The sequence below is a fragment of the Haemorhous mexicanus genome, chromosome Z (assembly GCF_027477595.1).
Source record: "Haemorhous mexicanus isolate bHaeMex1 chromosome Z, bHaeMex1.pri, whole genome shotgun sequence".
NCBI lineage: Eukaryota > Metazoa > Chordata > Aves > Passeriformes > Fringillidae > Haemorhous > Haemorhous mexicanus.
The window spans coordinates 78706426-78733200 of record NC_082381.1 but is presented as its reverse complement, the minus strand read 5'-3'; the positions used below and the strand labels follow the sequence as shown (position 1 = coordinate 78733200).

General features: G+C 41.3%; 1 protein-coding gene across 5 annotated transcripts in view; it reads left to right on the top strand.

Moving 5' to 3' along the window:
- Positions 1-13983: 13983 nt before the first annotated feature.
- The window catches only part of RAI14 (retinoic acid induced 14), an 85455-nt gene continuing 72663 nt past the window's right edge, over positions 13984-26775 (top strand). Inside the window, exons 1-2 of one of the 5 annotated variants that reach the window (XM_059873595.1) lie at positions 13984-14102; positions 24466-24557. In XM_059873595.1, the coding sequence (XP_059729578.1) occupies positions 24522-24557 (36 nt within the window). In that variant the 5' untranslated portion in view covers positions 13984-14102; positions 24466-24521. Of the gene's footprint in view, positions 14103-14266; positions 14389-15664; positions 15768-23707; positions 23727-24465; positions 24558-26775 lie in introns of those variants that run through there. The other 4 variants (XM_059873599.1, XM_059873596.1, XM_059873597.1 and 1 more) reach the window with 4 other exon arrangements.

The window sequence follows — 26775 nt, the reverse complement described above, 5'->3', positions numbered from 1 at the left end:
ATCTGGAAGTTATCTAGGTAAAATCCTTCCTGCTTTTCAAAGTCAGAACTCTTTTTCATTCCAGCATGGAAGTTCTGCTGGAAAATGAATTTTGTGTTTTTACAGCTGATCCAGATTAGGGTTATCATTAGCTTAAGATTTTCCAAACGTGCTCTCCCAAACCCTTCTCCTCCTCCCAGGCTACCAGCAATCTGCAAAAACTTGTAACAGCCACAGAGGGATCTTTTACTTGAGGCTGTGCAGAGGAATTCTCTGGTGCAGTCTCTAGCTAGTATCATAACCATTCTGCTTATCTACCCGAGATGAAAACTATAGGAAATCCCAGTCTAGACCTAAATTCCTAAACAACTTTTTTTGTTGACTTTGAAAAAGAAACTACATTTGAATGATGTCTTTAGAGCAATTAGAGAGGTTCATCCAGTGTCATCAGTGTCACTTGCACGTTTTTATTATTGCTTTTAAAAACATTTATAGAACACTTGGACCTAGTCACAGTCATCAAGTATTTGTCTCTCTCAGATTGATACTCCTCAGAGGCAGAGGATGGACTCATGGAGTACAGATCCAAGTTAATCACAGTACCCAAACTACAATGCTTTTTATCAGCAACCAGGATAAACATGAGGTTTCTATTAAAAATCTTCTTTGGAGACATCAGAGTTTATAAATAGAAGACAAGTCTATCATGATCAGATTGACATTCCCTCACGAGATTTTTCCTCCTGTTAAAAAGCTTATTTGCGATTTTCCAAGTAAATTCTGTTCAAAGGTAAGAAGCAAACCAAGCAAAGAATGTTACCCTATTTTTATTCTCCTACTATTGCAAAAAAAGCTATACCTTCTACAGCTGTTTGCAAATAAACAAAAAGATAAAGATCTACAGGGGGAAAAAAAAAGATAAGGATGTATTTTTATAGTTACAAGTGACCACTGTGAACATTCAATCTCATCACAGGTGTAGCCTGTATTTCAGAATCTTTCTCAGTTAACTTTTCACCCAGTCCAATAACTTGCAAGAACCCACACTCATGTCCTGCAAGGATATCCATATGTCTTGAAAATTCCTTTATGGATTTGTGCTGAATCACAGGGGTCAGCAACTACTTTCCTCTAATGCCACATATTATTATAATTTACAGATATGTGAGATATTCTTGTAATTTACAGAAATTCAGAGGTCTCGTTTCATTGGTAGAACCTTGTAGATAAGTTTTAATATGAATGCAACTGAGTCTCAAATGCATAAATAACTAAAATTCCATGTGTACATAAGGACAGATATAGCTACGTGATGTGCTAGTGGGGAAACAGTGCTTTGTTCCATCATGAAAACTGTGCCCACTTTAGCCTACCAGAAAATGGGAATTTATCCTCAGTTTTAATATTTTGTCCACATTCTTTTTACCTTTAGGGCTTGCTCAAGTGCCCTTCTGCTTTCCAAGAAGATTAATGGGGGAAGTGAGGAGATCTGTGCTCCAGAAAGGTAGCATGCTCTGGGAAGGGAGTATATTTTGAGGAGTAATAACCTGGAAAATTAGTCAGAAAGACATAAGCTTTCTATTTTTCTGATTGTCAGGTCTACAATATAAGACTTCTCATTGTTGGGGTGCTCATATTTGGGTGTAACTCTAAATGTATTAATTAAAACATAGTCTTCAAAAAGATCAGTTCATGATCAGCAGCTTAGAAAATCTGAATCTCATCATGAAAGCTGCCCTCTCTGTCACAGCTCCTGGGAAGATACAATGGATGGAAGGAGAGAGAAGGGAGGAGGAGAGAGAAGCAATATCAAAACAAGAGTGGGAGAAACAGAGGCAAACAGAAGAAAACAAACCCCACAGGGGAAAGAAAACACAGGTCATGGAAGAGGGCAAAGGGATGAAGGGGGGGTGTAAAGCAAAAAATTCAGACAAACAGAGAGCATATGGGCTGCAGACTGGAAAACAAAAGGTGTGGCGGAGGGTGATGGAGAGGAGGAACTAGAGTAACTTATTTCATCAATTCTTGTCACTACTAATAGAAGTCTTTTTAAAAACCCCTGATGAATGCAAAGTCCTCTCAAAAATTTACACATGCAGCCTGGGAGGGCTTTGAATTTATTTGGATGCATAGCTATGAAACCCAAATTGTACTCTGATCAGTGAAGACAACTGTCAGCATAAATGATGTTTAATGGGTGGTCTTGACACAAGTAAGGATATCCTGCATTCCTGATTTATAACCCTAAGGAAATAAACTATGAAAGAATCTTACACACCAAAATTCTTGTTTAACACAGCCTATATATCCAACAGAAACACTGAACGTTCGTCTTATATTCTTTTGTTATGGATTTCAACTCAGAGCAACAAAATCATAGGATGTGTTCCTGTGGATGAAAATTTAAATTAAACATAAATTGGTCCTATTGATTAGCTATCTATAGAGTCTCACCATGCCACTACTTGGAGGTATGACGAGAAGCACTCAGTCTCTTAAGCACATCTTCAGAGCACTTCTGTAGCAGGGAGAGGAAAACCTCAGAATGGTGCAATTATATGAAATGAAAAGATTGAAGAATGTGACAGTGTGTTGGAGTGCTTTTGACTAGACATAGTACACACACCACCACAGGTTTTAGGTATTTTTCAGTCATTTATGCATCACGTTTTTATATTTATAATCAGATCTATTTTAGTATAACTATTTTCTTGAGAAGAAGCAACCTAAGTAAATGTTTCCAGGACTGGTCCTTAATGGATTTCAGTATCAATATCAGTTCTGGCCATCTGTTTTTTTCATTCTAACTCTGTAAATGAATGTCTGTCCTTTGAGAATTTCAAGAAGCAGAAAGTAACAATGAGCCTCTTCTGCAGTTCCAGACTAAATACTCTAACAATTATTAGTTGATGGGATATGCAGTAAAAAGAATTCTTACTGACAATATAATTTATAAGGATAATTTGCTTTAGCTAAAAAGTATTATAACATTTCTATGCAAAGATGTGGCTGGCTTAGCTGTGTGCTTAGCCAGTTTTGAGCTGGTCTTTGGTGATGCAACCTAACCCAAAGAACAAGTACATAATCAGATAAGTAGCTCTGTGTTAATGGTATGTCAAGATTGTGGATTATTAGGGTTTCCATTTAATTTATTTTGTTTTGAAGACCATAAATTCCAAGTTGGCAAGTAAAGGGAATTAAAAACCCACAACCAATGAAAAGAAGCTTTCAAATCTGCCATCTATACTGGTATGGCTGGAATGCTGGTGAAGGATACAGTCAGGAATTTAGGATTCAGTGCTTACTCAGCTTTTGTTAGCACTGCCGTAATTAGTTTTAATAATGAGATAATACCTAAGGATCCAGCCTTTACTGTTACTGGGAGCTGTAACAATGTAAATGGAAGCAGAGCTGGCTCCTCAACCAGAGACCTATGAAATATTAGCTAAAAGAAATAATGGAGCACATGGATAGGTTCTTATTTACACCAAGGCAGGAAAAGCAGTGAAAATGCAATTGGATCCACTTAGAAGGAATATTAAAAGTAGTAGACAATACAAATCATGCCTGTAAATGAGAATATTTGTTAAAGTAAATTTGCACTAAATTAAGATTTTGTAATTTTTTGGTCATTTTTTCCACAAAGTTATTGATGAATAAATATCCTCAGAAAATAAAAGTGTTGATGTAAATGCAATTCCATATACAGCAAGAAGTCCACAAAGCAGAACTCTGTGCTTATCTCCTTACCCTGAGACTGATCACAAATGGACAGTAAGGTGAAGGGAAGAGACTCTTCTCTGCCTATCCAGGAGAGGAAGAAGTGGGAAAAAAAAGCAAACCAAAGTACAAAACACAAAGCAAACCAAAACCACAAAAAAAAAAAAATCTTAAAGCAAACAAAAGCATAAGCAGTTATAAATTGTATAATATTTCTTACTGAGGTCAGGTAAAAATTGCAACATAATTAAGAAGGCTTTTTTTAAACAAATTGTCCTAGTTCAATTATAGAAGAATACCACATTGTTCCCTAACCTGCTGTACTAGTGAAGCACAAAACCATTCCAGATGGATAAATGCTTCTTTGGAGAGCAGGTGTATACAGAATTTTGTGCTGCTTTGTGGATTAAATTCTGCTAAATACTGATGGCAATCTCACTCCATCATGAACTGAACTGAGACCTAAGTGCCTACTGGCATGGCATGGATTCAATTTAATTTGATACAGCTCTCATGCATGTGTACCATGCAATCCTCCCCCACGTGCAGAGAGAGGATTTGGACAGGTATTTGCTGTAGTGTACAAAATAATATCCTGGTTGGTTCCTAAACTGGGTTAAAGTAATCACATTTAGAATAAGTCAGGAAGCTTGTACTGTGTCTGCATAAACACTGTGGTTTGGTGTGGCTACAGAGTCAATCTCCCATCATTCAAACCAAAATGAAGAGCAACTTTGGTGCACATGAATCACAGAATCACTGAATCACTGAATTGGATCATCAGGTCCATCTCCTGGCCCTGCACAGGACACCCCAAAAGTCAAACCCTGTGCCTGAGTGCCTTCAAACACCTCTCGACCTCTGTTAGGCTGGTGCTGTGACCACTGGCCCAGGGAGCTGTTTCAGTGCCCAGCCCCTTCTGGGTGAAGAACCTTTTCTTAATATCCAACCTAAACCTCCCCTGACACAACTTCAGACCTTTCCCTTACACTCTGTCTCTGGTCACCACAGAGCAGAGATCAATTTGATTCAGAAGCTCCATCCCAAATGCCTATTAAACATTCCAGCTCCTTGGAGGCATGGAAGTAGGAGAGTATAGGGGTCTAAATCAGTAATTTGCTCTTTAGATGCCTTTGAACCACCTGCTTTGAGGACAGTTTGCTCAGGGGACAAGGCCAAATGTTGTCTGAAGGAAAAACTCCCAGCTGGTGTAGTGAAACCACGGGGGCCAAAGCCTCAAATGTCTTGCTAAAGCAGGCATTGGCAGTAATTGTCCCAGCTGGGGAGGGTATCTCACTACTATTCATTGTATCCTATTCATTCCTCATTGATGGAGAAAATGGTTTTTTTGACATATATTGGAGGACAGCATGTGGGACACTCAGGTTCTTGAAACTGAGAGCTGAGTCTTGGGAAGGTGTGGTGCTGAGAAAGAGGGGTGAAGGGAAGTTCAAAAGCTTCATGAAAGCTCTGGCGGAAATAAAACTGAACACGAAATTCAAAGGCAAAACTGCCATTCCAAAGGGAACTTCTCATTCCATTAATTTGAATAATAAAAACTCTCAGGTCAAAGGGACCTCTTCGCTTTCTCCAGAAAATGCAGTACTTCAAACAAATCTCTCAAAGTACTAGTTGTGTTGAAGGATGAAGTTGGTACCAGAGACTGAATCTTCACCAGTCTGCCTCTCATTCCAACGAGACACTATCTCACTGCAGCCTTTGAACAATGCATCATCCTGATATAATCATGGTGAATGTGATTCCAATTTCATTCTGCATACTATTTCTTATACAAACCAGGGCTAGAACATCAGATGCGGGATTCTGGAATAAACAGCAAGGCTGAATTTAAGAGTGATTCAATGTAATTGTGGTGTTTTGACCTGTATTGGAACTTGTAGGATATCTAATGAGAGAAGGAGAAATTTATGAAACTTTGATCCAAAAGGCAGAATAGCAGAGGCTAAGCCCATCAGGAAATGAGTTCTGGAAAGAGATCAGGTATGGGCCCAGCTAATGACAGAAAATACAAATATATCCAAATACAGAGATTTTAGCATCTTCATTTAAAATATGTGCAAGTAATAACTTTAGTATATGATTTAGTGATCTGCCTAGAGAAAATTAAGTTGTGGAGTTTGGGAGGCTCATTTGATAAAAGGGGGAAGGTGACCTACACCTCTTTTAAAATAAAATGACAGAAAATGACAGTTTGAAAACCATTTTCTAAGCTTTCATGTGCACAAATATCCTCAATGCTCTTCCTTTCTTTGAATTTTCTAAAGAAAAAAAATCTTGGTTTTGCATATGATCACAGAGGCAAATACTGAGAAAAGGAAATAAAATTATTTTAATGTACTCAGTTTTTATTTCATTCCAACAACCACCATCTAATGTTCATAGAAAAAAAAGCATACTGTACCCATCTGTCTCCACTCTTCTGCATCCTATTGCAGCTATAATTTTGTTAGTCAGTTATTTAAAATGCAATTGACAACACCCTTACCACTAATACTAGGCACTGTTTATTCGCAAAGATGTGTGTTTTCAAATTGCAGAGTAAAATAAAATGACAAGCAAGTACCCAAGCAAGCAATTCTTTCTTAATTATTTTTGTGCTTTATTATTACATTTTATTGTAAATGGTTCCATTCCTTCCAGTAATAATTTCAACCTGAGGCTATAGGTTTCTTGTCTTTTTTCTTTTAAATGTACTTAAAAAGTGATTCATAAACTGTACCTGTATGTCTCAGTAATTGTATTCTTACTTTCAGGGCATCAGAAGCAGGGCAGATGATTATAAAAAAATGTTACAAATGTCTGTATTTACGAGTCTTATTAATCCTGAAATTGAAGGAATTGAAAGCAGCACCAGATTGTCAGTTGGGCTCTCACAGTCACAACCAGCAAGAACAGACTTTGGTGCCCAGGGCAGAAGCTAGCAGGTTCCAGAGTCAGGCTCTGTGTTTCCACAGAAGTCAGTACCACCAGAACCTTTTGTAAAATCAGATCTCTCAGCATAAGTGGCACTCTTAAAAAAGGAAAAAAAGAAGCTTTTTTATTCTCATTTCTTGGGCAGCAGTTCAAACTCAGAAAAAAGTTCTTTCCTCACAAAGAACTGGTAGGAACAAATTGAAATCTGTACATTTTGTTTACTGAAAGACAACAGTAAGACACTCAAAGATTTTGCTGATCCCAGTTAGGAGGTGAAGATAAGAGCCTTAACTTCTAGAAACTCTGCAGACCACCTGTTATAATAGCCCATGGTTTCAAGGTAAATATTAATGGATTTGGGTTTAGCCAGGCAACTCTCAGCACAAACAGGATCTGTGTTAAATCTGAGCACATCTAACCTGGCATCAGATCAGCACATCTACCACATGGTGCTCACACTGATGTGCACAAGGGACCTAGTGGTTCCTATAAAATAAAGGCTTGTGGTACGTTTGGCGTAACTGGAAAGCAGCAGATCTGTTTGTGTTTCTCTGACTGGGAGAGAAGGGTACTATTTGGCCTAGACTCAGTCACAGACCCTTAAATCTCCAACTAGTCATGAAGGACGGGCGAGTGTGGGGAAGGAGAAGGGGGAGATCAGCTGGCCGGTGACTGCTGACCATTGGACACAACTCTCACAGAGGATGATGTGATCCTGTGCATCATTCCATGGCAGGCAAGTTATTTCTTCTCTCAGGGCCAGAGGAGCCTGCTAAACATATGAACTGAACCTACTTTGGCATTAGGCAGTGATGTGCCTGAGACAGACTATTTAAGCAAAAGATTAAGCACCCAGTGTAAAACTGTGAGAATAGAGGGCATTTCAGCAATGCGTTGTAGAGATACATGACACTGCACGTGAGAAAAATTCCACTAGACAGAAAAAATCACTTTAAAGAAATAATTTCCAGAAATGATTGAATGACTTCTATTGAGCAGAGTGAACTTATGCTCTGGATAATGTGGCCTTGGCATTTTTAAACTTTGACCTCATCCCTTCATGAAACTCTGCCCTCAGGTCCATACTTATAAATGTCTAAGTACAATTGTATTCCTCTGTGACGTTTTGGTTTGTCACAATCTTTAAGGACTGCTACACCATATTAAAGATTTACTCTCACTCCTTTGTTTGCTGTTTATTTAGTGGTAATTAGATGCTTCATTTGTAGAAGTCCTTAAGAAAAGCCTCTCTGGTGGAGCAGGATTACCTAAGATTTATATCTGTCCTTGTGCAAAGTGCAGAAATCTCCAATGTCTCCACACTAAATCACAGTCTTAAACTTGGATCCCATCCCACTTTCCAGCCCTTTGATATTTTCTCTTGTGATCCAGGATAAATGCTGTAGCCATCTCTGAGAAATAAAAAGGAATGTCTGACACTCATTTACACCAACCCCAGTAGAGGCAAGGGTCTTTGCATGCAAATATGAATGAGACCCAAAGTATGATTTTCATGATACAGTGGAAAGAATCCTTGGATTTTTTTTTCTCTTTTTCTTTTTATACAAGTTTTGATATGGTCTGAAACCCTCTGCATCAGAGAAGCATTTTAAAAAACAAAACAGATGACTGACAAAGTGAGATTCAGTTTCTCTTGAAATGTAAGTAAACTTCTTTTCCAAAACCTGGAAGAATGTCAATGAAGATGTAATGCATATGGGGTTTTGAACCCCCACAACAAAATCAGCAGCAGAAATTTTGTCGTGGGAATACAGCATGGGACAAAACTGGAGTTTCAGCTTGCTGATGCCAAGTGCATTGAGAAATCCTGTGAAGAGCAAAGACAAAAAATAGGCAGTTTGAAATGCCATTTGCAAGGTGCTTGGCTTCTCTGTAATGCAAATAGTCATATAAAATATGCAGGAATGTGGTTTTTTGAGGTTTGAATGGGAAGAGGAAATTGATTTACAAATTCTGACTGGAATAGGAATCTTAGAGCAAGACTAAAGACAAAGCAACTCCCTGCACTTCTGTGTGGAGTGTATATGGCATGTAGCTGCCTCTTTCTGTGGGAACTGCTTTGACTTTGTTGTATTACAACATAATCAAGGTGCTCAACGGTGTAATTAAACACTAGGAATTTTGCTCTTTAGTGATCCTCAAATTAGTATAATCTTCTTCATGGTTGGTCCTGGGCAACTGGCCTTTCAGGACTTTCAGTGGTGGGCCTTCAAAGGGCCCTTTATATTTGTGAAGGGGTGGAAGTCAGCTCTGCTCAAGGTGTGCTCTCCCTGTTGTGGTAGTCTGGTGGCTTGACATCGGTGTTCTCATCTGGCTTTTGAGAAATCTCAGCCCTCAAGCTTTCAGGGAAACCTCTAAGTGCAGGGTCTGGGTAGAGGTTTTTCTCGTAAGTGATCCTGGTTCCCTTCTGTATGTGTGGGGCCAAGCAGAATGCAAAATCTTCCTCTTGCTTGCAGAAGAATGGAGAAAATGGGAGCACAGCCACATGCATGGAATTTCCATGGCACTGTTCAAGAGAGATTGAAGCAGTCCTAACTCAAGGACGGAGCAGTAGATGCTACACATAAACAGGAATTATGGTGCTGAGACCTGAAATACACGCTGTTGATTCTGAGACAGGCTTTTAACAAAGCTTTGTTCTTTACCTCCAGAGCTTTTGATGTCTGTTTGATCAGTTGTTTTTCTGCTTGATGAGTTTTTCTATGGGAAGAAACAAAACACTTTTTCCTTTTTAAATTTAAAAAAGCATAGATGTTTTGGCATTTCAGGCATGGTCTGTTTGTGTAAGGGGTATGTAATTTTCTTTTATTGTTTCCAAAAACAAACACTTGGGCTTGTACTTTTAAAATATTTTCAGAATTAAATATGTTATGGAGTAATTCTGAGGCTCTGTGGCAAACCTACATTAAATCATCAAGACCACTTCATGCAAAGCAAAGCAGAGTTTGTCCCTAGAAGGAAGATATACAAAATAAACTTATTTTACATCGGATGTTGGTGAAAAGGCCAAATTTTTTTTTCTCCTAGTTAAACCTACATAAATCACTCTCATATCAAAGACACTAACATGCAAGCACAGATTTCCATAATAATGTGAGAAAGAGAAAAAAAAAAAAAGAAAGCAATTTTTACTCTTTGTACTTAAGAAGAATTGCATTAATTCTTTTTGTATATTCCAGTAGCTACAAACTAAGATGAAGAGTATAACCAGAGGCAGATAATGTCCTTTCTCTCACAGGGAAAGAACAGTAAATTATGTTTCTGTTCTCTCCTAACTGGAACATCTATTCAGTCCCACTCAGGTAAGGCTGCTGTTTAGGGCTGGCTTTTCAGGGTTCACCTGATCTCTGCAGCAAAACCACTGAAGGGTTTAGCAGCAGTAACACAGACAGCCTGGCCTCGTCCCTCGGCTCCTGATTCCTGCTCCCATGGCAGAGGAGCAATATTCAGATTTAAAGGGCAGCCCAGCCTCACACTACCACTTGAGGCCATGGCAAAGCAGGACCCTGTGGTGCCAGAAGAATCACAAAGGTAAAACTTCACTGGAGCTTTTCAAGATATGTCACCTGGGACTGTGAAGAGGTCAAGTTATAAACTGGGGCAGAAAAGAGTGCTAAGGTGAGTGCAGGTATGAAAACCATGAGAAAGAAGAATGGTTGCTGGAGGCAGAGGAAATCCGTCTTGAAAGAGAAAGTTGAAATAATCTAGATAATTCCCTGCAACCATTCCTGGATTTTTCCTTCACCCCGTGAAAAGTTCAGTTCAAAGTAAAAGAAGTCCCTAGGTAGGCTTTCCTCTCTCTGAAGATTCTGTCTCATTTAAGGGCCAGGTGTGAGCAGATCCAGTTGTGAGTTTCTTCCACTTTTAGTGTTGTCCTCTGGTGTTGACCCTTTCAGGCTCATTGCTGTTGCTATATGAAGAGCATGGAAACAGTAAAGGCAAAAAAATCCCAACCAAGTTTTCTAAACATACCATATTGTGAAGAGGCATCAATCACCTCCTTTCTGTGCTAACAAGTTATTAAAAAAAGAAAGTGCTCTGGTGGAAGCAGATAAAAATGACACTTTTTAACTGTCTCGCTTGTTACCACAGTGATTCTTGCATTTATGGGGGACATCTGCTACAAAGAATGAAATAAAGTATTTTACTGTAGGCAAGGAACAGTCTGGAAACAAAATCATGCCTTAAAATCTCAAGCCAAACTTTCTTTAAATTGTATTTCAGTGAAAAATAACAGCCAGGATTAGTAAATCAAACTATATTCCAATTGAAAATAGTCAAACCAGAACCAGTCCTACAAGGGAAGTGAAAATGCAGCACTTAGAGCTTATAGAACAGGTTTAGGCTGCTTGAAGGGATAGCAGGAAGTAATCAGCCAGCTCAGGAGTGTGATTTCCTTTGCAAATGATTTCTAGGTGGAGATGTGGCCAGTGCTTTTTGTTATACTAAAGGCAGTAGCCAGAAGCAGGGGGGGGGGAAATTAACTAGCCAGGAGCAGCATAAAAAAATTAACTATGACAAGGTGAGCTAATTAGCAGAAGCTATCAAGATAGAGTGATAAGATGTGATTAAAGACATCTTTAAGCCACTTCCAGGCCTCTCCCTTCTGGAGAAGTGGCTAGGAATGCAGAGGTGGTTTCATTACACCCTCCCTGTGGGCAGCCAATTCCAAGTCAAAACCGACTGCAACCTCTCACATTTTCCAGGAGACTGAGCAGAGGAAGGTATCTTGCTCCCCCATCCTCCCATCATGCCTGCTGCACAAAGAACTGGAGGGGCATGGTAAGGCTGTCACGCAGCCTACATGCTAATATTTAGATTTTGAGAGAAGCTGCTTGTGTAGCATGTACTTTACCTTACAGATTTAGTCCTCTCCATCTAGCTAACAATTTAAGTTTGTTTATGGTGAGCATGTAAGGAAACTCTCAAAGAGGTGTGTTTGCCCCAGAGTAGAAGCACAGGTGGAAAAAGATGACTATGGCAGAGTACCGTAGCACTATGAGGGCAAAATTTGGAATAGACCTGAGCTCATTCAGCTCTCAGCTTTGTCCTCTGCCTGCAGAGGCTCCAGCCACAAAATTACATAGGAGTGCTGTGAATAAAAGGCAATGCCCAGCCCTTGGAAGGGGACCCAAAAGGGGGCTCAGGAATGAAGAGATGAAAGGACAGCCTTCCATGGAAGAACACTAACCTAGAGGGCAGGTACGTTCTGATGCACAGATCAGTTTGGTTTAATGCATTTAAGCTTGCTGCATCAACACACCCCAAAGCCTTTATCTTGGTCCACAGCTTATATGATAAACAATACTTCTCTGGGAAGTAGTAAATATGGTATTTTCCACTTCTCAAGAACTGAAAGTTTTGTGATGCTGTAGACAGAAGGTACTATCAGTTATTCATGTGTCATTTTATATGTCAACATCCCATGCAAAGATACCCAGACTCCATCTTTATTATATACTGGCATTGAGAACGGAAATAAAAATCATGTTCGGTTAAATTATGCAAATGCAAGAGATAATGTCTAACATTTTCAGGTTAGTCACACGTGACTACACAGACATTCACTGGTGTTGCTATAAGTAGGCAAGAGACTTGCTAACAGTGCTGTACATGCGTATTTGGCTTTTAAGAATAACAGGAATTAAAGATAACTCAATAGTAAATGGAAGACGTTTTGTATCAGATGCGTTAGCATTGCAGGGAAAGCTTGATTTTCCTGTTTTTATTGGTTTTGTGCAAATTAAGTTCTTATCATTAACTATATTAGATTAACATTTTGGGGTGTGTCTTTTTAATTAAAAAAAAAGTAAAAAGAAAAGTAAACAAAGAAAAAAGAAAAAAAAATAAAAGAAACAATGCTGGCACAATGATGGCTGCTCTCAGACATAAAACATATGCAGAACAAATTGACCAAGGTAAGGGCTGCAGATTAGCAGGGGAAAGTATACTTCTGGTGATAATCAAGTGTATTTGTTTAATAACAATACTTGCTACTATTACAATAATCACCTAAAGTTTTGAAGTGCTCATTTCCTCCCTGTACTGTTTGCCACTTCAGGAGGTGTGGGTACTGTTGAGAACAGAGAAGATAAGAGCAATTACAGAGATTAAAGGAGAACTTCTCAGTAAGGGAGCCCAGCTATGGTCAGTGGGAACAGTAGATGGAGAGCAGCTCTGGCAGGACATGGTGGGAAGCAGCTCTGGCAGGACTCTTGTGGTGGGATGGGAGGCAGATGCTCACTCAACAGGTTAACTCATTGACAAAGAGTGCAAGGTCTTGTACAGGTGATGCTTTTGGTGTGATATTACCAAATATTTGGTAGTTTTGGTGGTTTGCCATTGGCTTGAGGAAGACTCTGGAAAGAGCGCTCCAGAGGTTCAAGGCTGAGAAGAAGGGTTTGACCTACATGAGAAACAGACTCCTAGAGCACATCCAGTGAATCAGAGCCTTGGTAATGCTATAAAGCCCACTTGTGATTCCCAGTGTAAGCTCCTATGCAGCCGAACACTACACCAGTCATTAATTTGGATCCTGAACAAGAAGTAGCCCACTTCTCTTTCTTCTCAAGTAATCCTTTCTACCTAGAGGTCTGACAAAGGGACATTTGACATGCAGTGAATCTCTGGGGAGAACCGAAACACAGGACTTCCCTCATGTGCTGAAGCACTTGTGTTTCATTAAGAGCTTGACACAGGTTTGGCCCCTGACCCCAGTTTTATCCTAAGGGGATCGTAAAGTGTCCAAAGATGGCAGTGGACTGGTACCCACCTTCAGCCCGGGGGAAACTGAGGGGAGACACCACTGCAGTTACAACTTCCTCAGGAGGGGAAGAGGAGCAGCAGACACTGATTTCTTGTCTGGGGTGACAGTGTCAAGGTCTCAGGGAAAGGCTTGAAGATGTGTCAGGGAAGGTTTGGGTCTGATATCAGAAAAACGTTCTTTCCCGGAGGATGGCTGGGCACTGAACAACTCCCCAGGGCAGTGGTCACAGCCCCAAGCCTGACAGAGCTCAAGAAGCTCTTGGACAATGCTCTCAGACATGCTGTGACTCTTGGGTTGCGCGGTGCAGGACCACGAGCTGGACTCTGACGATCCATCCTTGCGGGGCCCTTGCAACTCGGCATATTCAGTGACTCCGTGGCTCCCCGCACCCCTCCAGGGACACCCTGAGCCAGCAGAGAGGTCGCCCCTCACCGCCGCCCCCGCCCTCCCGTCCCCTCACAGCGGCTCCCGGGCGGGGGCGGGGCCGAGCCCCCTCCCCGCGGCCCTCAGCCCCCGCCGTCACGTGGCCGCCGTGTCACGCCGCCCTCCCGCCCCATCCCGCCCCTGAGTGTCCCGGGGCGCTCGGCGCCGCCGCTCCGCCCTTCGGCAGCGCCGCGGATTGCTCGGTGCGCGGCTCCCGGCACAGCCGCGCCGGCGTAGCGGGACGCGGGCGCTCCATGAGGTGAGGGCGCGGCGCGGGCGGCGGGCGCGGCTCCGTGCGCGGCTCCGTGCGCGCTCGGCGGCGGCGGCGGCGGGCGCTGTGACTGGGGCTTTGTGTGCGGCGCCCACCTGCTCCCGCCTCCGCCGCCCGGCGCGGGGGGCTCCGGGCGCTGCCCCGGCGGAGCCCGGGCGGGGAAACCTCTGAGGGGCGCGGCGGGAGGGAACTTCTCCCTTCTCTTCGCCGGGCGCTGCCGGAGCGCCCCGTTTGCCCAGTGTGGGGGAGCGGGGAGCAGCGGAGGGACGAGCTCGTGAGTCGCTGCCGCTCGACTGTTTATTTTCATTAGTCTATAATTTATGTTTTGTTTGCTCTGTTTTGTTTTGTTTTCTTCTCAAGATGCGTGGCGGGCAGTGACAGCTGCTCGTGGGGGTGAGGGATGGTACCGCCGGTTGGCTGCCCTGCAGCCCTGCCCGCCCGCAGAGGGGGCTCCGCGGGTCCCTCGGCCCCGAGCGGAGCCGCCCGAACCGCCCCGGGGTCGGGGGTCCCTGACAGAGCGCGTCCGGCTGAACCCCGGCAGCGGCTGTGCCCGTCCCGGGGCGCCCTCATGGGGATGAAGTCCTCCCCCAGCGGGACCCTCAGAGTCTTCCCTCCGACCAGAAGGGTGGCCCGGCTGTCCCGGTGCTCTCCCCGGGCGTTTGGAGCCCGTGGAGGGCAGGGTCCTGCCGGGCTCCGCTGGTCCCCCCGCCCCGCTACCGGCCGCGGATCCCCGTACCCCGCGGGCCCGCGGGGGCTGCGCCTTCCTATGGCAGCGCAAGCTTAAAAGATCCAGATTTTCTGTTGCCGTTAAAAAAAAATTTAACTACTCTGCTTTAGGAATAGTATCGAGTTTAATTGGGAACCTGTGCTTCTAACTTCTCGCAGGGCTTGCGGAAGATTTATCTTCCTCTTGTACAGCGTTTAGCAGCACAAGCCTTCTGCTGTTGCCACTTGTGACATTCTTAACTTTCCCCTTGTGAAAAGAGAGCGCTTTAACAGCGTTGCAGGATCTCTAACGAATTCTCCCATTTGCTTCTATTATAAATATGAATGTGCTTACTACAGCACTGATATAAAACACTTAGTCTACTACTACTTTTGTAGAAGCTGAAGTCTCTTTTTTCCTTTTTCTTTTCTTCTCCTCTACCCTAGCAGGTTGTAGATTAGCTGTGTCATTAAAAAAATAAATATATCAAATGCCAAAAATTACACATAAATCATGTTAGAAAAGTTTTCTGGTGTCCAGGATTAACTAGGAGTAACTGAATTTAGTAAATATCTGTCAATGACCTGCTTGGCTCTTGTCTTGGGATACTCATGGAGAGCTGTGAATGAGATTTTATTTACTTATAGAATTGCATAACAGCCATATGAACCAGAGTGAAAGAGCATTTTGGATAGAACAACACATCGTATGAGCTCAGGGTCCCCTTGATTTGAAGCCAAGCTCAGTGTCAATAAGTCACTGTGCAGTAGCAGACACCCATCCTTCCAATCTCTAAAAGTATTGGCCCTCTGCTATTCTTTTCCCCTTCCAAGAGCACATCAATGAAATGCTACCTCCTCCCCTCTATTTCCCTGAAACAAGAAATTGATGGATAACATCAAGTGAAGAAGAGACTAGATGGGAGGCTGCTCATCTCATGAAGTGATGTAAGCATTTCATCACTTGCTTGCCTCATATCTTTGGTTTTGTGGTTTTTTTTTTTCTTTCTGTATGTTCAGTTTTCCTTCTCCCCCTCTCTGATGGCTTCATGCCTTTTTTGAGGGAGAAGCAGTGATTGGAGAAACATGAAAGCTTGTTCTTGTGTAAGATGTTGGTAATTTCTACATCCTGTTGCAACAATACTCTAATCACATTCCTTTTGGGAGTTGGTTGTGGTCTAGTTCTTTTTGCACAGGGATAGTGCTTGAAATAAAAATAGAGAAAAAAACCCAAGGGAAACTAGAACAAATTCAAAGCTTTAGTGCCTTGTTTAATGGCAGACTTAGTAGAGTATTAAAAATTCCAGGGTTGAAGCACAGCAATCCATAGCATCTTCTGGAGTTAGAGATTTGAGCAGCTGGCTCCTGCTATGTGTGTACCTCTTGCATGTCTGAGAAGCCTGCCTGCTTGCCAGCATTTTTTGGAGCTTCTAAGTGCCTTTGTATGCATACAGGTGATAGCTCTGTGTTTGAGGTCACTTGCACTTTGCTTTCAGAGTTGTCAAGCCTGCTGTTTCTTATATTTAGAGTCATCTGATCATGGGCTTTCAGTGTTCAGAGGAAGTAATGCAAACAGGTATAATTCTGGTAATATATAATATATAATTCTGGTAATATATAATATATAATTCTGTCCGGCTGCCAGAGACATGCCAGTCTGAACTCTGGGGGCAGCTGAAGCTCTCCCTAGCACTTTGGACTAGCTGACAGTGCAGGTACTTGCCAAGGACTACAGGAGTGAAAGAATGCATCCTTCCTTTGTGTTGAGGTCCTGAGCAAGATGGCCAGTAACACTTGGAGGTGATGGAGATGGCCTGTGTGCTGAACTTGAGATGGTCACATCTTAGGGAGAGCCTCATGGTTAGTGCATTTTCCTGGGAAGATTTAGGTCTTGACAAGTCCTTCCTCTGCAGGCAGAATGCTGTAGTAATTTATGTACATTTTCTAAAGCTGTCATAGTCTTCTTTTGGTTTTCTGCCTGGAAGCCATTGCCAGTGCTGAAAATACTGTAAAACAAGATGAGTCTTATTTTTTCCCTCCCACATGAATCTGTTGGTAGAGGAGAGAGAAAGCCAAATTTGTTCAGTCATTACGACACGAAAAGAATTTGTGTGCTAGTCTGCCTGTGACTCTGTAACTTCAAGGAGTTGGGCATATTCCATTTCTTTTCTCATAACTTTTGAGAGGCAGGGAGCTACTGTTAGTTCTTGCAGATGTCTGACTTCCCAAAGGCACTTCGGAACACCCTGAATTATCTCTTCAGAGTTTTGATTCTTGAGTACTTCTGAGGACCTTGTTTACAACTACTTGCCTGAGACACCAGCATGTTAACTCTAAGGGATATGTGAAGATTCCTAAGTTTATGAAGGCTGGGAGAAATATCTTAAACACTGTATCTTCTTCTTCAGTATTTATACAGCACCTAGTGCTGCTGCTGTTGAATATGAATTTCAGAAACCTGAATATAATCAGAAAAAAAAATCACTTGATTATCATTAAGATCACAGAATGGCTGAGGTTTGAAGGAGCTTCTGGTGATCATCTAATCCAACCCCTCTGCCAAAGCAGGTTCAGCTAGAGCAGGTTGCACAAGATTGTGATCAGGAATGTTTTGAATATTTCCAGAAAAGGAGATTCCGCCTCTCAGGGCAGCCAGTTCCAATGCTGTCACCCTCAAAGTAAAGAAGTTCTTCCTCATATTCAGATGGAATCTCACGTGTTTCTGTTTATGCTCGCTGCCCCTTGTCCTGTCACCAGGCATGCCTAAAAGTGTCCGACCCCATTCTCCTGACACACATCTTTAAAATATTTGTAAGCATTCATAGGATCCCCTTTCAGTCGTCTCTCTCCAGGACAGACAAACTGAGCTTTCTCAGCCTATCCTCGTGAGAGAGATGCTTCAGTTCCCGAACCATCTGTGTCCCTCCACTGGACCTTCTGCAGAAGTTCTTTGCCTTTCTTGAGCTAGGGAGCCTGGAATTGGACACAGCGCTCCAGATATGGCATCAGCAGAGCAGAAGAACCTCCTTCAGAGTGCTGTCCACATTATTCCCAAAGCACACCAAAATACAATTGGAATTCTTGGCCACAAAGACATACTGCTGGCTCACATTTAACTTGTCCACCAGGACTTCTGGACAGAGTTGGATTTCAGCAGGCTAACCCCTAACCTGTGCTGGTCCCTGAGCTGCAGCACCCCACACTTGCCTTTGTTAACTTTATGAGGTTCCTCTCTGCCCAGCTTTCTAGCCTGTCCAGATCTCATTGAATGGCAGCATCGATACCATTCCACAAATATCATTTACTAAATGTGGGTGTTAATCTTGCTGATGTCCTGCTAATTTATAGCACTGAGAGTCTTCCAGAGTTGAAAAGATCTGAATTTTTAGTGCTTTTTATTGAAGATTGGAAACACATGAAATTCTAAATTTTTGATAATATTAAAAAAGATGCTCAGTTTTCATCAGCTAAAGTATTTGCCCAAAAACTTGGTAGCTGAGAAGGGGAGCTGTGTTATCAGCATGGTCTCTGAAGGTATTTCTAGATTAAAGCAAGCTCTGGTAGGGTACCCTTCCAAGGTGTTTATGGGAGTGGGACTTGTCAAGTGTCTCAGGTAAATTGCTTTGATATTCTTGTCTTTCTAATTTCACCCCTAATAGGTGACTGCTCTGCCGTAGGCTGTTTCAGAACATTAATCCATAAAGTCTTGGATATATCTCCTCATAGATTTAATGTTGCAACTGTAAAGTTTGTTGTGTTTGATGATTCTGAAGAACATCAGGTTGAATGGTTGATAATAGAATACTAGGAAGGAAGTATAAAGAAGTACTAGCTGTTGTTATCCATATAGGCTTCTCATTTAAGAACTGACATTTCAGAAGTGGGACTCTAAGACATTTTCTCCATTGCTAATTGTAGCTAGATGTTTTATTTCCAATCTCATCCAGTTGAGCTGAATATTGAATGTAGAAAAGTCTTCAGGACTGCACCATATCTTATGTATGATCAAACTAAAAAAGATTATCTCAAAATTAAGAGCTGTGCAATGGTGTGTGTGCACTTTTGTTTGAGAGACAGGAAAACTGAAGGCAGAGAAGGAGCATTAGTATGTCCCGGTTCATTCAACAAGTTTTGTCTCTTTTGTTGTGCCTGAGTGTGTGTTGATAGACACTTCCAGACAAAAGAATGAAAGTGGGACTGGAATAAAATCGTGTGTAAGGAGTGAATGACAAATTTACCTGGACTTAAAATTTAAGTAAGAGTTTTGCCAAGAGGATTTTTCTCTAACCTACTCCTGTTCATTATGTGTAAGGCCTTGTTGGTGCTAACTTTCTTCTGGCTGTCTAGAGCTGCATTTGAATACACTGTTTAAACAAACTTCCTGTATCCCCAGACTGACCATCTTGTCTGGGTTTATATTTTCTGTATGGCATCCTCAGAGGCTGGTACTGCTTCAGCTGAATCCATTAAAAGAAAATTCAACATTTGCAAATTCTGAATATCAAAGGAAGTGTAAGAGTAAAGAGTTGGTACAAAGTGTCCTGGAGAGAGGAGCAATAGCTGTAGGTTTGTTAGTGTTGCATCATCTATGGCGCTCTAACTTCTGGACTCAGATGCTTAAATTTGTACAGTTCAGCACATCCTTGCCAGTGATTTGTGAGCAGATAGAGGGACTGCACTAGGTTACCCAAGGCCCTTGCTATCTCTGATGTCGGATTCTGTTTAGAGTGGGATTAACGGTATATAAATCACTCCCACTCTTGTGTAGTGCTTGGGCTTCTCAGTGCATTTTTCAGGGTGTTTTCATTAGTAAGTAATAGTAGATTAACCAAGCCAAGAATTATTTGTCTTTATAGGTAACACTGAGTTTATAAAATTCTGTTCCATTTGTCTTTTCCTATGATAGCAGGGTGGGTTACTCAAGATGGAAAAACTGAGTTGTGCTGATAAAAGAGCAGGGAAATGTTCCTGTAGCTTTTGGTCACAAAATATGTGCTTCTCTGATTTGGCCTGAGAAATGGAAGAACATGCTCAGCTGGATGGAAATAGGAAGTAGTCAGGGGAGGTGGAGTGTAGGATGGATTATTGTTTTTTAGGACAGAGTGGGCTTGCTGTATTTATGTGGGAGCAGCTGGAGAGGCTGAGCAATGGCTAATGCCTCCAGGCAGTGCTGTGTCTTTGGCCATGTTAAAGAGCAGCTTGGGTTGGAGCACATTCTTGGTGTTGTGTAGGTCAGGGAAGCTCAGGGACGTGAAGCATTTGTGAAGTTGGATACTGAAGATGATCAGCAGAAGGGACGCATTAGTGTTGATGCCTCTGGCTGCTTTGCAGTGCTGGCTGCTGCTAGGCTCTGCTTCTGGGTCAGAGCTGGGCTTGTGGTTTAGAAGGTGATCATCCAGAGGGTAAATGATGGTGTGCTTTGGGGGAAGATGCTTCTGGGGCCCCTTATTTTCCTTATGAGAGTAGGTATAGTCACAAAAAGGAGGGTGTGAATGTGTAGCAGCAGGAGAACTCTTCCACATTCCAGATTCTTTTTTCATTTCCCCCACACTTCCATGTGTGTTGCCTAGAGTCTGTAAATCTTTCCTGTAATCTTTCAAGGTTGAAAAAGTTTTTTTGGAGTGTTTTTGGGAGGGAAAGGGGAAATTAGTTGAAACATTAGTCATGCTTTGCTGGGAAAGAGCTCTGTGTGAGATGGAGGCTTCTCAGGGTGTTCTGAAAGAGGTGTAAGATTTTTGAGACATAAATTAATTGAATTCAGCACTTATCAGTGAGGAGTGACTCATTAACATGAACACTGTGCATAATATAAGGTTTTACTGTAAACTTCTGGTCTTGCTTAGGGAAACTAAGTCTTTTCCTTGTTGCATCACTGGATTTGGGCCTGCTCAAGGACTTAATTGTAACATTGTTTGAAAGGCCTTGCTTTGATTTTAATGCAATTTAATGAAAGGGGGAAAATGTCAGTATTGTTGTTTACTGTGGCTTGCACAAATCTCCCTATAAATCAGTGGGGAAGATTATCCTAATCTGTTTCCTACATTTAAACCTAAATATTGTATTGTGTATTAAAACACAGTTGCAATGAAATTATTGAGGCCAAAGATTGCCACCACTTCAATGTCTCTTGTTCTAGCTAGCTAGGTTTACCACCTACCTAAAGATGTTTTTTGTGGCTTGTATTCCTCAGGGCTGTTTCTTGACATTAAGCTAAAGGAAGATGAGATAGAGGACTAGATATTTAATTTTGGAGCTAATGGTTAAAAGCACGTGATCAGCATTAGCTGTTGAGAATCCCTGGAGTTAAGCACTTATCTGCTGCTAACTTGCTGCAGCCATAAAATGACAGCACTCAGTATTTATTACCACATTTGTTCTGAAAGCAGAGAAATGCCACTATTAGTACAGATTGCTTCTTGTAAATACCTGTGATTCATTGCAGAAATATTGTTTTGAAGTGTCTTGATGCTCCCTGGTGAATTTCTAGTAGTCACTTCCTATCTTGTAAAACAGGAGAGTAATTTTCATGGCGCTTCCTTTATCCCCCCTCTGGCAAATGAACAGTTGTCATAAAGCTCCACCAAATCAGGATGCTGACCTCCTTTTGCATCAATTCCAATAATTGCACCCTTTGAGAGGGGACTTCCTCCTTTAAACAGTGACAAGAAAAGGCAGCCCTCACCACTTCATGCATTTTTATCTCTACAGTGGAAGGATTATGGGCATTATGATGCACAAACTGTAATCTGAATGTTTGTGTTTAACTACATTGTATGGAAAAAATACAGATGTGAGAAGCACACTAAGCTTGAGAATGCTGTTTTTGTGTGCTTGAGCATGCTTTTTTAATTATGCTGAGGATTTGAGTTTCACATTCAGTGTATAGAATGTGCTTTTTCTTTTCTCACAAGAGGGAGAATAATGTATTAGGAGTGCTTGCAAAACTTGTTAATTAGACTCTCCTACAGGTTCCTCAGAGAAGAGGGTCCAGCTTTGCAGCTGCTCCATGTACCTTCAAGGAGTTTTCTTCTCTCCCACAGCCTTGTAGTTTGTCTTCCTTGGGAGCTATAATAAATCTTTTGTCCATAGGAGCCAAAAATGCTGAGGGAGTGGGAAGGGGAAAGACAGCCTACAGCAGTCAATTCTTTGGTGAGGAAAGATTTCTTGTTTTCAATTCCCTGTGCACGGGATTTATTTATACTTCATTAACCAGTCCAATGAAACAGTTTGCTTTTTTTAGTCAAAGTATATTTAAGTTATAAAATACAAAGTCCTGTTAAGTTTTGGGTTTTGAGGGATAGTGCATAAAGTTTCACACCTTTAAAATTTCTTTACATTGTTCTTTTTTTTTCTTAAAATTTGGGGGGGGGTTGGTTAGGTTTGGTTTAATTTGGGGTTTTTTTGCTGGTGTGGTATGTAAAGAAAGCTAGGTGTGTAATGGAATTTGTCTTGTCTGTACCCTGGCATTTGCAGTTCTCATCATCCTTGATGTTACTAGAGGATAATTTAGGAGATTATTGGGCTCTTGCTGAGGTTCAGGCTCCTTTCCAGTGCAGATTATGACAGCTGTAACTTAAAAACTTTCTCAAAAGTTTGGGTAGGTGTAGCAGAAACAGAATGGTATACTTCTCTCAAAGCAATCTAAAATAATTCCTTCTTTTTGATTGTTCAGGTTTTTTTTTTTTTTTTGGGTTTTTTTTTTCCTTTTCTATTTTACAAATACTCCTTTCCACCCAGGAAAAAGCTAAGAAATTTTCACCTAGGTCAGGCAGTGAAAAGGTTCTGCAAAATCTATTTTCTTTCATTCTTTTTGTCTGCTAAAGAATTAAAAAACCACAAACCCATTCTCCTTGTGATTAAATGCAAGAATTTTGAATGAAATCCCTTGTTCATGTACCTGGACGCAGTCAGGGTTCTGACTTGACTTGAAAATGACTGCTTAATTAGACTTAGAGTAATTTAATTCAATTTAATGTTTTTTTAACAACATAGCCCATCCAGATTACCTTCTGCTACCTACTGGAAAGGCGTAGCCTGTGGGAAATATGTTTGTGTGTATTTAATGTATGGGATTTTTTGTTTGTTTGTGGGGTTGTTTTTTGAAGAAATGTACTTGAGTTTTGAGTTTGTCTTACATCGCTGTCAGATAAATATGGGGTTGAACTAAATAACATGTTTACTTAGCACTGATTGCTATTCCTGAATGGTAGTTAGGGCTGTATTTTGTGGAAGCATTCATATGCATATATATTCTACTAACAGTGTGCTGTATAGTTGGATTTTTAAAACTCATAGTAGAGTCATCATGTAGAACATAGCAACTTGCCTTTAATAATGAGATGTACTTTTATGAAACAGCTGAATCTCACTTTGGTTATCAAACTGTAGTCTACTGTTTCTGTAGAGTGATGTGAAACATAGTGACCCTGCATGACCTATTTGAATTTATGCTTCAGTCCCTATTTCAGTTATTTTGAATTTATGCTTCAGTCCCTATTTCAGTTATTTATTTATCTGACTAGACTTGTAAAATTTTTTCTACTTTTTTTTCTAGGGTGGAGAGAGGAAGTTTATACAGCTGAACATCCTTAACTTTAAACTGTTCCTTCAGAAAGAATTTGTATAGCAGCTAAAACTTGTAGATGAAAGCAACTAACTATTTCAGCAAGCGTACTGTAAAACTAGAAATGTGGAACATTTTTATCTAGGTGCATTTGCCAATCCAGATGTTGCTGTCTCATTACGGTTTTCTGCTGTGCTCTAGGGAAAAGCACATTGCCATGCTGCTTTAATGTGCTTTCACTGTTATGTTGGATTGGTAACGTGCGGTATCATTGAAGCTTTCTGTAAGAAACTTTGCTCGTGACACCCGCTTTCCTTTGTGAGAGTTTGCAGCTTCTCTATTAGGTTAGTTTTGTATGTTTGTTCAACTGCTGCTTTCCTTCATGTGGAAGGGAGGAAGGGGGAACATGACTGTGATAATGCCCTGCCAAGTTTCAAGCAGCTATGGCTCTTAAAAACCCACATACAGTTCCCCCATTATGTAGAAGAATCCAAAACAGTTCTTCCAGCAATAACCCTGTCTTTTTCAGGCGATTCTGTCTGCTGTGTTGTGTTGAGCTGTCCTAGTATGTGTCCTGCAAGGCTGAAGTAAAATTTAAAGTTTGGTTAGTGGTTGTACTGGTGCATAGAATAATGGTGGTACTTCTGCTACCCAGTGCAGACCCATGGTGGTAGGATGGTGGAATTTTAATGAATGACTTTGCATGCTTAATTATGATTTTGCATAATCCATTTTTACAAATGGCTGTCTTGGTGATAATATTAAAATGGACAGTGGTCAGAGGAATCTGCTCATGTATGAACGTGTTGCTGATCTAATTATGTGGCGATGTAGTTAATATAACATGACATACAGCTTAGGGTTTGGTGAACATTTGTTCTGTTGTTCAGTGGTCAGATTTAGGCTTACTTCTAAAGAGAGGAACAGTTAGAAAGGTTCCCTTAAGTGGCTGTTAATCTTTTTTACAGCTTGAGGGCGAAATCCGCAAAGACTGATAGGGGTATGCAAATTCAATTGTAACTTGCCTGCCAGTGAACTGAATGGTATCAAGTTGGAATCTTACTTTCTTTCTTTTTTTTTTAGATATTGAAGAAGAATAAAAAGCTCCTCAAAGGTTTGGAAGGTTGAATGTGATCAGCATGAAGAGCTTAAAAGCAAAGTTCAGGAAGAGTGACGTAAGTACTTCTGCTATGTTTGACTGCTGATTTTCATGCTGAAAACAAGTTCTTCACTCCCACCTTGATAAGCTTATAGGTTAATGAATTACAGAAGAAAGCACAAAGGCAACAGCTGAGTACAGTATGGAGTAGGCTGTTTCTATTTGTAGAGCCATTATCTGTTATGCAAATTAACAGTATTTTACTACCTTGGTCCCCATAGCTGAATCATACACGTCTGTGAGGTCTGCAGAACTTCTGTTAGATTGGGCTGGTGCCCAGATTGGAACTTTGTTCCAGCTTTAGGGTTAAGCCTCGTAAGGACTTTACTACCCAATCATATTTCTGTATAAACTTAATACCGTTCTTATCAGTGTGGTGTTTGAGCACTTAACTAATGTCTCCCCAGTCTGTGGCAAGGTTTCTTTGAAAGAATACAGGAACCAGCTGAGCAATTAGGGCAGCTGTGGTTTATCAGTTCTAGTGTGACAGGAGGGGTGGATGTGCGGCTTGAGCAGTGGGGAAGGAAGACATAAGTGTGGGGGTTCTCAGGAGAGTATCCAGAACAGCATTTAGAGAGACATTAGGCTGCACATAATCTTGCTTGTTGTAGAAGTACTGGTGGATACCAAACTTTGACATGTATAGTAAGCAATACTTTCCTTGGAGCAGTGGAACTGCTGTAGTCTAGTCCTCTTCTTGTCCTACTACTCATCCCAGGGTTTTGTGTTACTAGTAAGAAGTCTGTGAAATAGTTGAGTTTGTGTTTAATCGACTTTCCAGATATTGTGTGGAATTTGTGACAAATATTCATGATCTGTGGAGAATGTAGTGTTTCATTCTTCATCCTAATTTTGTGTGCCCTTTTGAAAGAGGTGCTGTATTGTTTGTCATGGCCAGATTTGCATGGGGTCCTGGGCCAGCCATGTTGGATGAAGATGCTGGATGAAAAATTGAGTGTCTTAAGAAGTTTTGATATTCAGGAGTAAAGTTACACAGTGCACTCAGTGGGTGTTTTGATGTAAAGATGGTCTCATAGCACACCATTAGAGTAATGTGTCTTTAGCCAGTTTGTAGTGCACATCAGTAGCAGAGGAAGGTAGAGTTACTATTATGGTGTGATCTGCAGATATGCTGGCTACTGCTCAGAAGGAATTTTGAGCTATTGGTTAGCATCTGGTGCAGCTGCTGAATTGGTGTCCTTGCAGCAGCAGTGGTGGATACTTTGCTCCTCCAGTTTAGCGAGAGGTATTTCTTAAAAGATTACCTCTATAAGCAAGCTAAATATGTAAACCAATCTTTGCTTTCTAAAATATCTAGAATATTCCAGAAATATTCTAATTTTGAGTGCAGAGGGAAATACTTTTCACTACTTAAGCAGTATGTGATTTTGCTGGTCACTAGATTGAATCAGCCAGTGGCACAGTGTCTTGTGCCACTTCACAACAAATAAAAATAATATCACAAGTCTTTGGTGCCCCATCTCATTGAACTTCCCTTTCAGTTTAGAACTGCTAGAGTTCTGTGGTCAGACTTTGTTGCTCCTTTGTTGCAATGAGCAGCAGCAATTGCTATTTTGAGTTCACCCACACCACTAAAACTTTTAATAGGCATCTGCTTGGGTAATGAGAGTGGTCTGCTGGCTAATACATGAACACCCTTGGAAGTTAGGTGTGCCCATGTGTTAGGATAACTTCATCCACACTTTTATGCTGCTTGGCTGGGCTGCTGCTCTAGAGCAAAGGCTAAGTGACACATGTGATGAAACCAGACCTTGCTGTAGGAGTTCAGCCACTGTCATAAATTGTTCTGGTTCACTTATCCCTCACTTATCTAGCCCTGATAACTTGTGTGTGCTTCTCCCCAAAATCAAGGGCAGTCTGAAGGTAATTGCTGTTTTGATACTACTGCTGTCTACTGGCTGGAGACAAGGTTGACCGCAAAGGATTTTTCAGATACCTAAAATATAGATATGCATCTCTGAGAGCACAACAGTCTAAATCCATGACAGTCTGGTTTCCTCTGTTTTGAAGCCAAGCCTTAAGGGCATAATTCAAGGCAACCAACAGGAGCTGTCCTATATTTTGTGCAAGATAAGAAGGAAAATTCCCTTCAGTTTCCAGAAGCTGCTCTTAGTTACAATTTTTGAGGGGGAGAAAAAGGATGTCTTTTTAATGGGAATTAGTTGGTTGTATTTCGTCTCAATTTATAAGATGTGGTAACTTCTCTTGGATTG